The sequence below is a fragment of the Seriola lalandi genome, unplaced genomic scaffold (genome assembly GCF_002814215.2).
Source record: "Seriola lalandi dorsalis isolate HSWRI2012SDOR001 ecotype SW California unplaced genomic scaffold, Sedor1 jcf7180002054560, whole genome shotgun sequence".
Lineage (NCBI taxonomy): Eukaryota > Metazoa > Chordata > Actinopteri > Carangiformes > Carangidae > Seriola > Seriola lalandi.
Window position 1 is genome coordinate 911,714 of NW_019525113.1, and position 12,746 is coordinate 924,459.

Consider the following 12,746-nt stretch of genomic DNA (forward strand, 5'->3'; position numbering starts at 1 on the left):
ATCCCTTGAGTACTGAGTGAGAGGGGTGGGGCTGGCAGAGTGGGGGGTGGGGGTGGATGAGGTGCATTGAGATAGTAAAAAACATGGTGTGCATCCCTTCAGCTGAAGGCAGTGCCAAGAACAGGGCTGTGCGTCCGGGATTTCTGGTGCTGGCTCAGCCAACTGTGAAGCCCAGCAGGGCTTGCTGCTCGTCTTCAGTCAGTCTACAGTCGTCCAGTGTAAACAGGCGGCCAGTGGTTGCCCAGAAATAGACCACACGTACCTGGCACCAGCCACCCTTTTCCACTGGTAGGTCTCTCTTCTGATGTTGGACAGTCATTGCTAACAGCACAACCTGGATTCGTAAAAATTTTGCATCATGTGTGTTCTGTGCATGCTGGGAGAGGTAATGAGAGACATTTAAGTAGAAGAGTGACCTTGTACTGAAAAAGTGTGGGAGGAGAAGGTGGGGGGTATCTGTATTGAACTACAGCCTTGAATTACTTTGGCTTACTTTCAGTTTCCCACACATATCTCAGTTTTATACAAAATAAAGTTACGTTTTCAGCAAAGGTTCTTTACCTAAGCTAACCATACCCATAACTACTTGCAGTTACCATTCGCAGACCAAACCATGCCTAAAACTAACCAGAGGACCTTTCATTCACATTTTTGAATGTGTGCTCATTTTCTGAAATTACAAAAACACATACACATGCATGCACTGACAAGTGCAATACACACACTTACACAACACAGCCCTCTGACAAGTGGAAACATTGCATGTGGTTTTATTTTGCTCACAAAATCTTCCACTCTGACGTGATAATTTAACATCAATGTTTATTTCAGATTTTGAAAATATTTACAGATACAAATTTCAAAAGGTAAGTGTGCTATAAAATATGGTAAACTGAAAAAATGGGCTGGTTTTATTGCTAAAACAAATCATAGAAGCTGAATTAATTTGTTGTGCAAAAAGCATCACACTTCAGATTAAAGTAAAAACTTTCAAAATAAAAGGCAATAAATTGCCCCTAATTTACTATGGTAAAAAAAAACAGCAAACATGTGTAAAACCAACACCACAACCACATCCCCTGACCCTCACCATCTAAAGGCTGGCTGTAAATCCCAAGAGGGAGAAAAACATGGTGTCATCACTTTTACAACCACTGATATTACTCATGGCTATAACAGCCCAAGGACAAGCTGACATTCAATTATGAACACAAACACAGGCATTGTAAAAAAAAAAGAATCATGTGGGCTGAACAAACAAACAACAGCAAGTGAAACTGATGGACGATTCCTGTGAAATGTTCCTCAGTTGGCTGACAGTTCCAGCCTCTCAGTCGGAGGGAGATCCCCAGGTCGGACTGTCCCCGTGACTGTCTGCTGTCCTTTACGCTGGAGCTTTCTCCAAAAACACCTGCAGCATTATTGTCCAGGAAAACCCCACCAGCCACTGTTTTCCATACCTGGGATTTAGCACCGTTAACTACGACCTCTCTAGGAAGATGATGTGGCAAACAGAAATGTCCCAGACAGTCATCTGTAAAAACACAAATGTTCTTCCATCGAGGTCATTTTGGTCCTCTTGTCCTTTTCCATTGTCAAACTGACACACTTTTACACGTGTATCACTTCTTTAGAAATCTGTCCATCCAACAAATAAATTAATTCATTTCAAGACAGATAGTTTAGTACTGCAGGGGAAAAGTATATACACATAAAAAATATTATCTATCTCTATCAATATAAGAAGTCCATGGTTCGGTGTGCCTCCAACATCATAATGGCAGAGCTCGGGGGGGGGGGGAAGCTTGACCACAGAGATCCTGACTACTTTGAATATTTTGTTCCCATTGTCCACATTATTCTTGTCCTCCTTTATCTCTGTCAAATGCTCCTCTCTCAAGTCTCAAACATGACTTCTTCCATCTGTGTGCATGTTTGAGGGGAGGCAGAGCGGTGTGCTGTGTTGTATCTTTAGCTACACTTGCAGGACTTCACAATCATATTGGACAGCTGCTCTACCTGAAAGAAAAAATCAGCATCAGTGATAAATCATCTGTAAGTGTTCACATAAAATGTTGTGTAAACATTTCACCTCATAATGAATGTTACTTGGCTGAAGTATAGGTACCTTGTGTTGCCTGCCCACGTAGTAGAGGATTGGCAGTGGCTCCAGTGCCTGGGGGACGCAGCAGGGCTGGGCAGAGGCTCCTGGATTGTGATGCTTGTACAGGGCCAAAATCTGTAAACCATTAATATGATGGGAAATACAAGAAAACAGCGAACTTAGCTCAACTTAGCTTGACATGTGCCAGAGCAACTGTTGACATTCAGCTTGTTAAAATCCAGGTATTAGCCACAGCAATTGTTGTTTGTTGAACAGTGTTTGTAATTGTTTAGAATAGTAGAAAGTAAAAGTAATAAATTCATTATTGATGGATGCACACTGTTTACCAGAGTTTCCTTAACAGTTGAATAGGAAGTGATATTTTAGAGGCTGTTCCATCGAAAACATAAATATTTCAGTACACTTTGTGAATAACTGTCAGATTTTCACACACACATTATTCACACAAATGTTATGAATGCATGATTTCAGTTCAAGCCGAAGACTTTATATTAGTGGCTCTGTGAGGCTGTACATACACACAACAGTGCTTTGAGCTAAATATATCAATGCTAACATGCTGATGTTTAGCAGGTATAATGTTCACCATGTTAGTGCCTTTTATTAGCAAGCTAACTGTTGCTGACTATTGCTAATTATCACTGAACACCAAGTACAGCAGAGGCTGCTGGGAAAGCCATTAGTTGTGCAGGTTTTTGCTCGTGACTTTGACCTGATTGTGGCGCAAAATGAAAAGTCAGGGGCTCATCAGTGTGATTATAATTCATCCTGAGGGGGCAATGAATGTGTTTAATATAATGGTAATCCATCCAACAGTTGTTGAGATACACCAACACTGTCTTCCCTAGAGCCATGCTGCCAGCGTGGCTAAAAGTTAGGCCTTCAACTAATTCTAACTGTCATTAATACTTAGTATGCCATTATTATGTTATTTTTCTGATTATTGACTAATTAATTGATTAAAGTTCCAGGTAATTGTGAAAAATTTTAATCTCAATTTCCCTGTTCCCAGAGTGACGTCTTCCAGTTGTGACCAATTATTAACAATGATTATTGTTTCAGCACTAATTTAAACCCAAGCCCCCTCTCTCTCATACAGCACAGACTTCACCACATGATGTGTTCAAACTAGCATTCAGATCGGTAACTAGGAACCGGAGAAAATCAAGTTGAGAGAATTCTTTTGGTCTGAGCTGCCAAACCACTCCCGAGTGCCTTATTCAACCACATGATCAGATGTGGATCATTGCACGCCGCAGTGAGGTGTTGCACTGTACCTGAGAATATTTGTTTTCAGCATTCCAGATGTAGGTGCAGGACCCCATGCAGTAGTTGGCATAGTAGCCTGTGGGCTTATGTATCCACTTCCAACCCAGATCTTTCCTGAAGTCAATGTACAAGCTCCGCACGCAGCAGGTCTCCGTCTGGCTGCATAAGAGAAAACAGTAAAACACCTTTTGTGAAATGGGGTGTGTGATGAGACGCCATAGATACTTTTAGAGCCTGGTTGCTGTAGAAGGTGCATTTTTAAAAGCAGTCTGCACTGAGGATAGTTTTAAGGTATGAATTCAAACCCATCAGCTCAATTCAGTTCCATCGCATCAGTGTATAAATTGCAGTCTTCCCATCCTAAAGAAGGCCACTAAGAGTTACAGCATTTGCCTAAATGAAAGTCTGCTGTCTGATATACCAGCCACTGTTCTGAGGCTCCCGAGGATCCAAACTTCAGTGTAAAACACAAAGAAGTCTGTCTTACAGCACTGAGCTAGTGCTCCAGTGCAGTTGTAGCTCAGAAGGTCGAGGGTTTTGGGTTTAAACCCTGGCTCCTACTGTCCACACATTTGAGTGTCCTTGAGCAATACAGAGCACCTCTATTGATCCTGATGGCCAGGCCATCTGCCTCGCTTTGCAGCTTCGCCCTGCATTGGTGTGCGGGTGAATGAGAGGCAAACTGCTAAGTGTCTCTCAGTACAACTGCAGTCCATTCACCATGCAGCTATTAAAGTGACCGCAGACTTAAGGTGGATAAATGGGAACAGTTTGAGAGTTCTTTTACTCATCGTGGCAGGTAGCTGCAAATGGGTTATGTTGCCTGATACAGCGTTAAAAATATCAGTGAAATAAAATACAACAGCACAATGTGTTATGTGTAGGATCGCTTACGCTGTACACGTATCCGTCGGCGTCGCTGACGTCGTCACGGCGCGTTTTTTGCGTGAGGTGACGCTGCTGGTGTTCTGAGGGATGGACATGGTCAGGATGTAGGGTGGTTGCTCCATCTGCTTTTGTATTTGTCCTGTGTCTCCTCTAACACCCTTGGTCCCAGATATTTCAAAATTGAAGCAACTCTCAGTACTTTGCTCGTTCTCGCTGCATCCACAGAACAGCCGCAGTTGGAAACCCTGCTCATCATCTGGTGTGACAGAAATTTACAACACATCTGGTTGGTTACTTCATCTGTGAAGGTAAATGTACCATCAGGATTGCACATGGGCTGAAGTAAACAGAGGGACAGGCCATTAGTACTAGATGTAACTCACCGGTCCCTTTGAGCCACTCCTGCAGAGTCTCAGTGACATCGAAGGACAACCATTTGCCTTTCCACTGGTTGGTGATGAAGCGGGAAGCGAGGTAGCGGGGCGAGGTCCCCAGACCCCGGTACAGCTCCACACGCTGCTCAGAAGGTATTGTAGTATGTCTGATTAACATCCGCAGCTCCGCACTGGTCAGCAGGTGGCTCTCCCCCACTTTTTGCCGTATCTCAGAGATGTTGAAGAACATCGGGATGCTTTTGGTGGTGTTATTTCTTCCTGTGCGAGTTAAAACAACCTTTTCAGACAAAGCAACTTGAATAAATGCATATGAGAAAGACACATGCGAAAAAGAAGTGTCCTATGAGCTGATCTGCTTGTAATTAATATATTATAGCTAATCAATTACTGATCCTTTGTGTATTTCGTACCAGCTGTCATTTAATAAAGTGTCTTGAAGGAGACAGGGAACCACTTTGGAGGGGAAGTGTAATTCAAATGTTTGTTTAAGTGTGAACACTGTGGTATGTGTTTTTAAGAGCTATATTTTTTGTTCTTTTGTTCAAAACTGTAGAAAGATAAAACTACTGAGCACTGTCCAGCTAGATTATGTAGGAAAATATAAATATTGGATCAGGAATCTGTCAGCAGATACTACATATTACACTCCAAAAAAAAAAAAGAAAAACAGTACTGAAAGGTTTTCTGTGGTCATGGAGGGGTGGTGGAGTTCGTGTGAGCTTGTGATCATGGAGCTCTGGTGTGTTTTTGATAGTTGGAAAACCACAATTATGGTCTATATTGTAAACTTTACACTAAACACTAAAAACATATGGTAATATCTCTTGGCAAAAGAGAGTATGACTTTTAAATAATGGAACATGGCAGTGGGACAAATGGGGAACAGTTAATGGGCATGAGGGTCAATCAAGTCTTTAAACTTATAAGTTAAGATTCTTTTAGCTATTTTTCTGTGTAACACTGTATTCAAAATGAATTTTGTATTAACTAGTATTTACTATATTACCTCTATTATATACATATACTTGCTGCAAACCGCACTGTAATTTACGGCATAATGTAATTCTGAGATGTTTATTAACCCGTTTTTCATAAGTAAACTTCATGAAAAGTTCTTTCAGACATGATTTTCCTGATTCTGCATGCACATTAATAAAATGGAAGAACCAAGTTCACAGGGTTACTCAATAATCTGAACTGCAGCCAAACATTCATCTATTCCAGCTGCTGTAAAGTTGACCATAGAGAGCGTTTTGTGTTCTTACAGTATTGCTGCCCATATTTGCAACTTTTATTCCTGAGCCTGCCCATATCATGACAGCAGGAACATTCCCCACGCAGAGCTCAACAGAAAACAGAGCCAAGCTACTGAAGGCTTTAACACCATAAATCTAGCAGCGTTACATTACAAAGGATTAAGTCAGGCGGAGACGTGCAGAGATAAGCGCAGGAAGGCAGATGATCGAGAGTGAAACGCTGTGTAGAAAGAGACACTGAGAGGAGGTGCGGGGGGGGGGATGTAACTGGCCAAATGCAAAGAAAACAGCAAAGTGAAGAATGCACTTATATGAATATAACTCACAATTGTGAGGGGTGGAAGTGGAAGGGCTGGTGTGAGCGGGGGTGCGGAGAAATTGGAGATGTGTATCAATAGAGCCTGGGGCCTACTGACCGTCTACTGTGCCTGAGCCTGCCAAAGCACTACTCTCAAGTCCAGGAATTACTCTTTGACAGCAGCTACAACCCAGCCTCGCATACTTGTGCTGCATAGTGGATCCAGGCTGCGTCAGGATCCTCCATGTCACGGCTGCTTGTGTATCATTTACCACTATGACCATCTGTGTTGTTGCTTAGGTAGTGTTTCACCCCTTGTATTGAAGCCAAACTGAAACTGAAAAGAGCTGGTGTGGAGTGCAAAGGGAAATGAGATGACATTTTACTGGTCCCACCCAGAGCAGAGTCAAATGTTTAGTTGTAAGAGCACGAATTGAAACACAGAGCGTCACAACCCTGTACAGTAAGTGGAGAGAGGTGAACTGGAAGTGATGTACCAAGCAACACCAAGCACAGAAAGTCACAATCTCTAGCTAGTTTCAGTAAACTGAGATAAATGTGTTAAGGGTTAGAGAAGCGTTTACAAAACAGGAAATTAAGTCACTTCCCCTAAGAAGCATATTGGCTGCAGCACCACAATTAGGATGAAGCTTTATCCTCACTTCTACTTTCCAATTAACACAGCTTGTATCGCCTCTGGCGGATTATCTCCCCAAACTGTTCATGTGATGAAATTACAACACTTTGAAGGAACAAAGTGTGAAAATTCCTTCTCAAGAAGATAAGATAAGGCCTCGCTCTTCCAGACAAGAGGAAAGATAGCACCCTAGTCGGCGGACTAGCATGGGTGTGGGGGGGGATTTGTGTGTTGAATCAGGGCCTATCCGCAGGTAAGCTGGGGACAGCTGTTGTGACAGGTAGAGAGACAGGCCTGTAATTACCAGTGGGAGGAACCAGATTCCAGCAACAGGCTAAATACCTGCCTCCTTCATATGCTCGACTCCACCTTCCCACATCCCACTCGTCAACGTCTTGTTTCCCCACCTCACCATGTTTAACACACGGTGTCTGACGCCTGTTGCTACTCTTCTCCATCGTAGGGTGATAGCAGCTTTATTTACTCTTAAATATAGTATTTGGCCTGGTTTCCAAAGAAGGAAAGAGTTCCCTCTATAAAACGAGCCAAATTACATTTGGACCAAAAACCATGTTAAATGCAAGAGGTGAATTTGTGTGGGCTTTATTGGAAGGATGTTACTTCTAACTGGCTGAAGGAATTTAGCCTAATGCCCCACACAATTACCATGATGGAGACTATTAGTATTAAGTTCTAAAATGCTCTGCACACAAATATGCATCCCTGTAGGCTGTTTTGGAGAATCAGGAAAGTGTGAGTCGTGCAGTAAAAAGAACCACAAACTGAAATGACGAATTGATAATGAATATTGAAAAAAACGTATTCTCCAGTGGAATTCTATTTTAATTACTTTGTTCAAATACAGAGCAGAAGCTGGCTTGTCTCACACACACCCTTGTATTGAGTGTGTTTGCAAAACAGTTCTTGCTAGGCCTATACACGTACACTTGGCGTTTACCCTTTCCCAGTGTCTGCAGGCTGGCTCTGTTTTAAGGAGCCACAGCGAGGGTTAAGACAGTGGATGGGTGTTCTCTGGCATTCCACAGAGGTAGGAAACACATGCTCCCCATGGGCACCGCTTGCACCGGACCTGAGTCACTCAAGATCTCAGTGGCCATCAGCCTGCCTTCCTTCCTGCCAAGCTGCCCTGTCACAAACACGCTGCAAACACACTGATAATAGGCTCAGGAAACCCAGCAGAGAGAAGCAAGAGGGGAGGAGAGAGAGGGGGGGGGAGAGACGGGTAATCAAGGGCAGAGAGACATGGAAATTAAATGGAAAATGGTCAGGACGAAAGAGAAAAAGATATGATGGAGAACAGGTGACAGGATAAGCTAATAAGGGAGAACCCAATTCTCAAGTTACAGGAAACCCCCAGTCCCTGAGGGACAGAGGGGGGGGGGGGGTGAAAGAGAGAGGGAGGCAGGGTGACGGTGAAGGAGTACATTTCATGTCTACTCTAATCTTATTTTTCTATTTTCCCCTCCTGTTCTTTGGTTGTCATCTAAGCAGAACAAAATCATGCCCTTCATTCTCAAAGTTCCTTTGTTCTCCCTGTGCAGTTGCACACTCCTGAGCAGGGTCCATCCACTCAAGTCTTTCTTTTGAAGTGCTGGATGAAAGAGGGATAGTGTGGATGCCTGCCTGATGGAGTGAGGAGTATAGGCATGTAGAGAACAATGGAGCAAAGAAACAAAACCAAAAAAATATGTTTATCATAACAGTTTGAGAGTCATTGCGCAATTAAATCCAAAAAACCATTTGGCTGAACAAACAGCATATGCAGGCTAGCCAAACAAACAGCGCTAATAAAGCAGTAAAAATGCCATAGATACCACGAAAGCAACACAGAGCATCAGACCAGATGCAACACACAGTGCTGCTAACTTGTAACGCCTGTGATCTCTGAACTCCTGGAGCTGCCTGAAGATATTGGGTGGAGATCAGAAGAGGTACACATGTTGAGGGAATTTATGGATGAGATTGGAATTGACACCAGTCATCAGGCAAATGGTGATTATTTTGGGCTGTAGCTGCTAAGTTCGTCTATGTTAGCAACTATTTTAAGGCTTACTTATGCTGAAACGTGGGCCAACGAAATTACATGGATAAAAAAGGGTTTAAACAACACTGTGTGTGTGTGTGTGTGTGTGTGTGTGTGTGTGTGAGAGAGTGTGTGTCTTGAGCAGTGTGCCTTACGTGCCTGTAAATGCAGGAGCATAAATCAGTCATACTATTACGTGACCCTCTCAGTGCTGTAGTTAAATCATCAGAAACTGCCTCCATTCTTGACAATGGGTGTTCATATGTGCACAGTACATGACTTATTGCTGCTCTGAGTTATCTGGTACTCACTGGTCGTGCTGAACTTGTGCAGCACCTTGGCGAAGTACTCCTCCTCCTCCTGCTCTGTGGAGATGTGTCTCTGGGTCTGAGTCTGCTGCTCCTTCAGTATCTCCTCGGTGCTGTTGTAGAGCGACAGCAGAGTGGACGGGATCTCCTCCTCTTCTCCAGCCTGATCAGGTTCAGGCTCTTTAGGTAAACGCAGTTTGCTGAGGATCTGGCTCCTGATGGCCTCGATGCGCTTTTTCTTCACCATCTCCAGGTCCACCGTCTTACATGTAGACATACCGCTTACGTTGCCCACCAGGTACACAACCATGAGCATCAGCAGTGCCAGCTTCATTGTACCAACCTGACTGTAACCACTTAGGTGCTTTAGTTCTTGGCTAATCCTCCGTCACCTTTTCTTTCACTGCCTGCCTCCAGCCAGGGATGCTCAGGGAATAGTGAATCACTCCGTGAAGAGTTGTGACTGACGCAAAGTGTTTACACACCACAGAACAATTAAAGTAGTGTGGAAAGTTCAGGACTATCCGGTGCCACCGCTGTCGCTACTGCTGTGAAAACCACCTAACACTCGTGACTTCTTTGCATAGAAGCAGGTGGAGAGAATCCCAGTGGGCAGACAGACATTGAGCGATGAGCCAGCCTCTGACTCAGCCACACAGGTAACACAATGACGTCCTAGACATTCAAGTGAGTCCAGAGCGGAGCTGTCAAATCCTCATCCGAACATGCACACAGACAGCGCCCCCAAGACTCAGAACACCTCTACAGCACCCATCAGTCCAAAACAAGCTACCAACACTCAAACACTCCACAGAGCCGGTTCTGTATTCACACACCAACTTGTGATTGAATTTTTTCAAGCCTCTCTTTACATGTCCCCAGAGACAAGCAAATCTGAAGGGGGCTGTACAACACTCAGAATGAATGAGTGGTGTTGGCAGAGTTTAACTTACTTACATTCGAGGCTAAGGCTTTTCAATGGACACAGCTTCCTGTCCTCTTCGACACACAAGGTTTCTTCAAAGATCACTCAGGACTATTCTGTTCATAGATGTAATGTGTACTGCCTCTGTTAATGTCTCGAGGGAAGAGAAGATAGCGATGATACGTCCTGTGCTGAAAGTGTAGAAAAGGCCTTCCTATTTCTCAGTTTTTGAAGTTTGATCAGATGACCTCTGGCTTCCCTTACAGCCGAGATAAAACTCTCAGGGGCTTTGTATCCACAGTGAAGGAAAAGAAAGTATGATGTAGTATTTAAAGATCTCACTTCCACTAACTTTCAAAGACAGTCACAAACCTATGCAGTCGCGAAGAAAGAAAGAAATTTCCCTACAGTAAAACATTTGACAAACTTGTACGCTCTCCACTCTGACTACCTCTTTTTAGCACTAACAGCATGTGATCTGTGTACAGCTGCAGTTCACTAGAATTTGCTTTCAACGCCTCCGACTCATGCCTACTTCACAGAGAGAGCAGCTGTCTCTCTATCTGTGTCATTCTCAAACACAATAATACGATAGTGTATCTTCTCAAGCCTGAGATCAGAACAGCTACCAGGAGATAAAAACACAGCAAAACTCTCCTTCTGTCAGCGAAAAACTCTCCTGTAACAAAAGATTAACTTTGACAAACCTTCCTTTTAAATGAGTGTACCATCCAGACACAGCAGCAGTAACGACAGCAGTAGCGAGAGTAACAGTCCCTCTTAGCTCACGCTGTTTTGGGAATCAGATTGCTGTCTCGTCTGGGTCCTCTCTTCCCTCTATCCATCCATCGGTGTCACCTCGTTTATGCCCTCTACAGCTCCGTCACACCTCCCCTCTTGAGCCTCCTCTGACACAACTCCCTATTCACACCTTTGTATAACTCCCTGCCTTTCTGCTTGTGCGCTCCCTCTCTCCTAGTGCTTGTCAGAGCTTGCTGGTGACAAAGTGATTTGTGGGAGCTCTGAGCACAGCTAACTTTTCTCTCGCACTCCCTCGCTCTGCCTCTTTCTCTCTCTCCCTCTAACTCTTCTCTTTTTTTTCTGGTTCCTGTTACTCGTCTAATAGAGCGAGGAGCTCTCCGCCCAGGAAATGAGGGTAACGGCCGCAGTGTAAAACATCTGCTGTTTAACAGAGTTGTGCTGCCTGCCTCCTGTCCACATCAGGAAGCCAGGAGCTGAACACGCTGAATTAGTGACTTCAGAGGCACCAGTTCTCTCTCACACTCTCTAGCCTGTCTGAGATTGAGGCAATGATGACTGACAATGTCAACAAGCCCTGCACGGCACTAGTGTCTCGCCAACCGACCGCCACATTTACCTGGTGGCTGTGAAGGGTGAATGCCTGCCAGGCCAAAGAACTGAGGCACTTATGGGACAAGCTGGTCTAAAAGTAGAAGGGTGAATTTCAAGGGATGGAAAGCCAACAGGGCAGGACTGTGTGGTGCACTGCCCTTGGTCTGGGTGCTTTTTAGAGGTTGGATTGTGTATTTTCAAAAGGAAGGCCAGACTAAAACAAACCGGTGATGGTTTCAATCATTTCGTCTCTGTTTGAAGGATGATCCAATGCGGAGATATAAAGATAGTAAATTGCCATTGTAGTCTTTTTTTTTTTTAGCTTTTGCCCAAATGTCTTTCCCATGGGTGTCTATTGTCGTCCATTCACTTGCACAGTTATGACGAATGAGCAATTCATCTACCACTGATAATAAATGGTGACATTAACATGAGGAAACTCAAGGCAAAAATCCCCCAAAACACCAGCTAGCTTACAATAACAGCAGACAACAATGTATTGTCCTGGAGTGAGAACTGCACTATCTCTCTGATTACCATCATGATAAGATGTTGACAGTAAAATTAGGGTAGCTATCAAATGTCAACTACTACAACTGTAACTTGTCTTGTTGTGTGTGTCTGTGGGAGCTTTGATGGGTGTGCACTGCCACCTAATGGTCAAAGATGGGATGTCATTTATAGGAGCTCATGATTTTTCCTTTTGTGGTTGCCGTCAGTCATCGACCTCAAGACTCATGTTTAAATATTTTGTTTATATTTTCTCATATATGTTTGTATTTCTATCTATATATTCTTTTTTGCTTACATAAAATAAATGTGCAGTACAAATGTATGCTGTCATTATAACAGTAGGATAGAGAATAGTCACAACAGACATAATTACAGATCTTATCCTTGTATCACATTGTCTCAAAGACAAAATAACATTAGCAAAATTAGAAACGAAAAATCTTGCACACACCCAGAGGCTTTTCCTTGATGAAATTAAACTTAAGGAGCATTTCCTCTTTCACTCATTTAATCAGAGATGTATTCTGTGACAGAAATAAGGACTGTGTGCTGTCAGACAAAGAAAATATGAAAGCTATATTAGCCGAACAGAGGAAACCAGGGAACCGATGTACTAAATTTTGCTGTGACAACACGTTCCAAGTATATTATATGCTCTGACCTATTTTCTCTGTGCTCCACTGGTCTTTTAACATTGGCCTATGAACATAACAGGCATGAGCCTTACTGACTCCG

At 43.4% G+C, this 12,746-nt stretch overlaps 1 protein-coding gene across 1 annotated transcript; it reads right to left on the bottom strand.

Annotated features, from left to right (window-relative positions):
- Positions 1-805: 805 nt before the first annotated feature.
- On the bottom strand, positions 806-11,361 carry tgfb1a (transforming growth factor, beta 1a). The gene is made up of 6 exons (XM_023416052.2): positions 9,224-11,361; positions 4,666-4,935; positions 4,289-4,538; positions 3,403-3,553; positions 2,129-2,239; positions 806-2,019 (listed from the first exon to the last, which is right to left on the bottom strand). The coding sequence occupies exons 1-6, from the start codon at positions 9,552-9,554 to the stop codon at positions 1,972-1,974; spliced, it is 1,161 nt and encodes a 386-aa protein (XP_023271820.1). The 5' UTR covers positions 9,555-11,361; the 3' UTR covers positions 806-1,971.
- Positions 11,362-12,746: the final 1,385 nt, after the last annotated feature.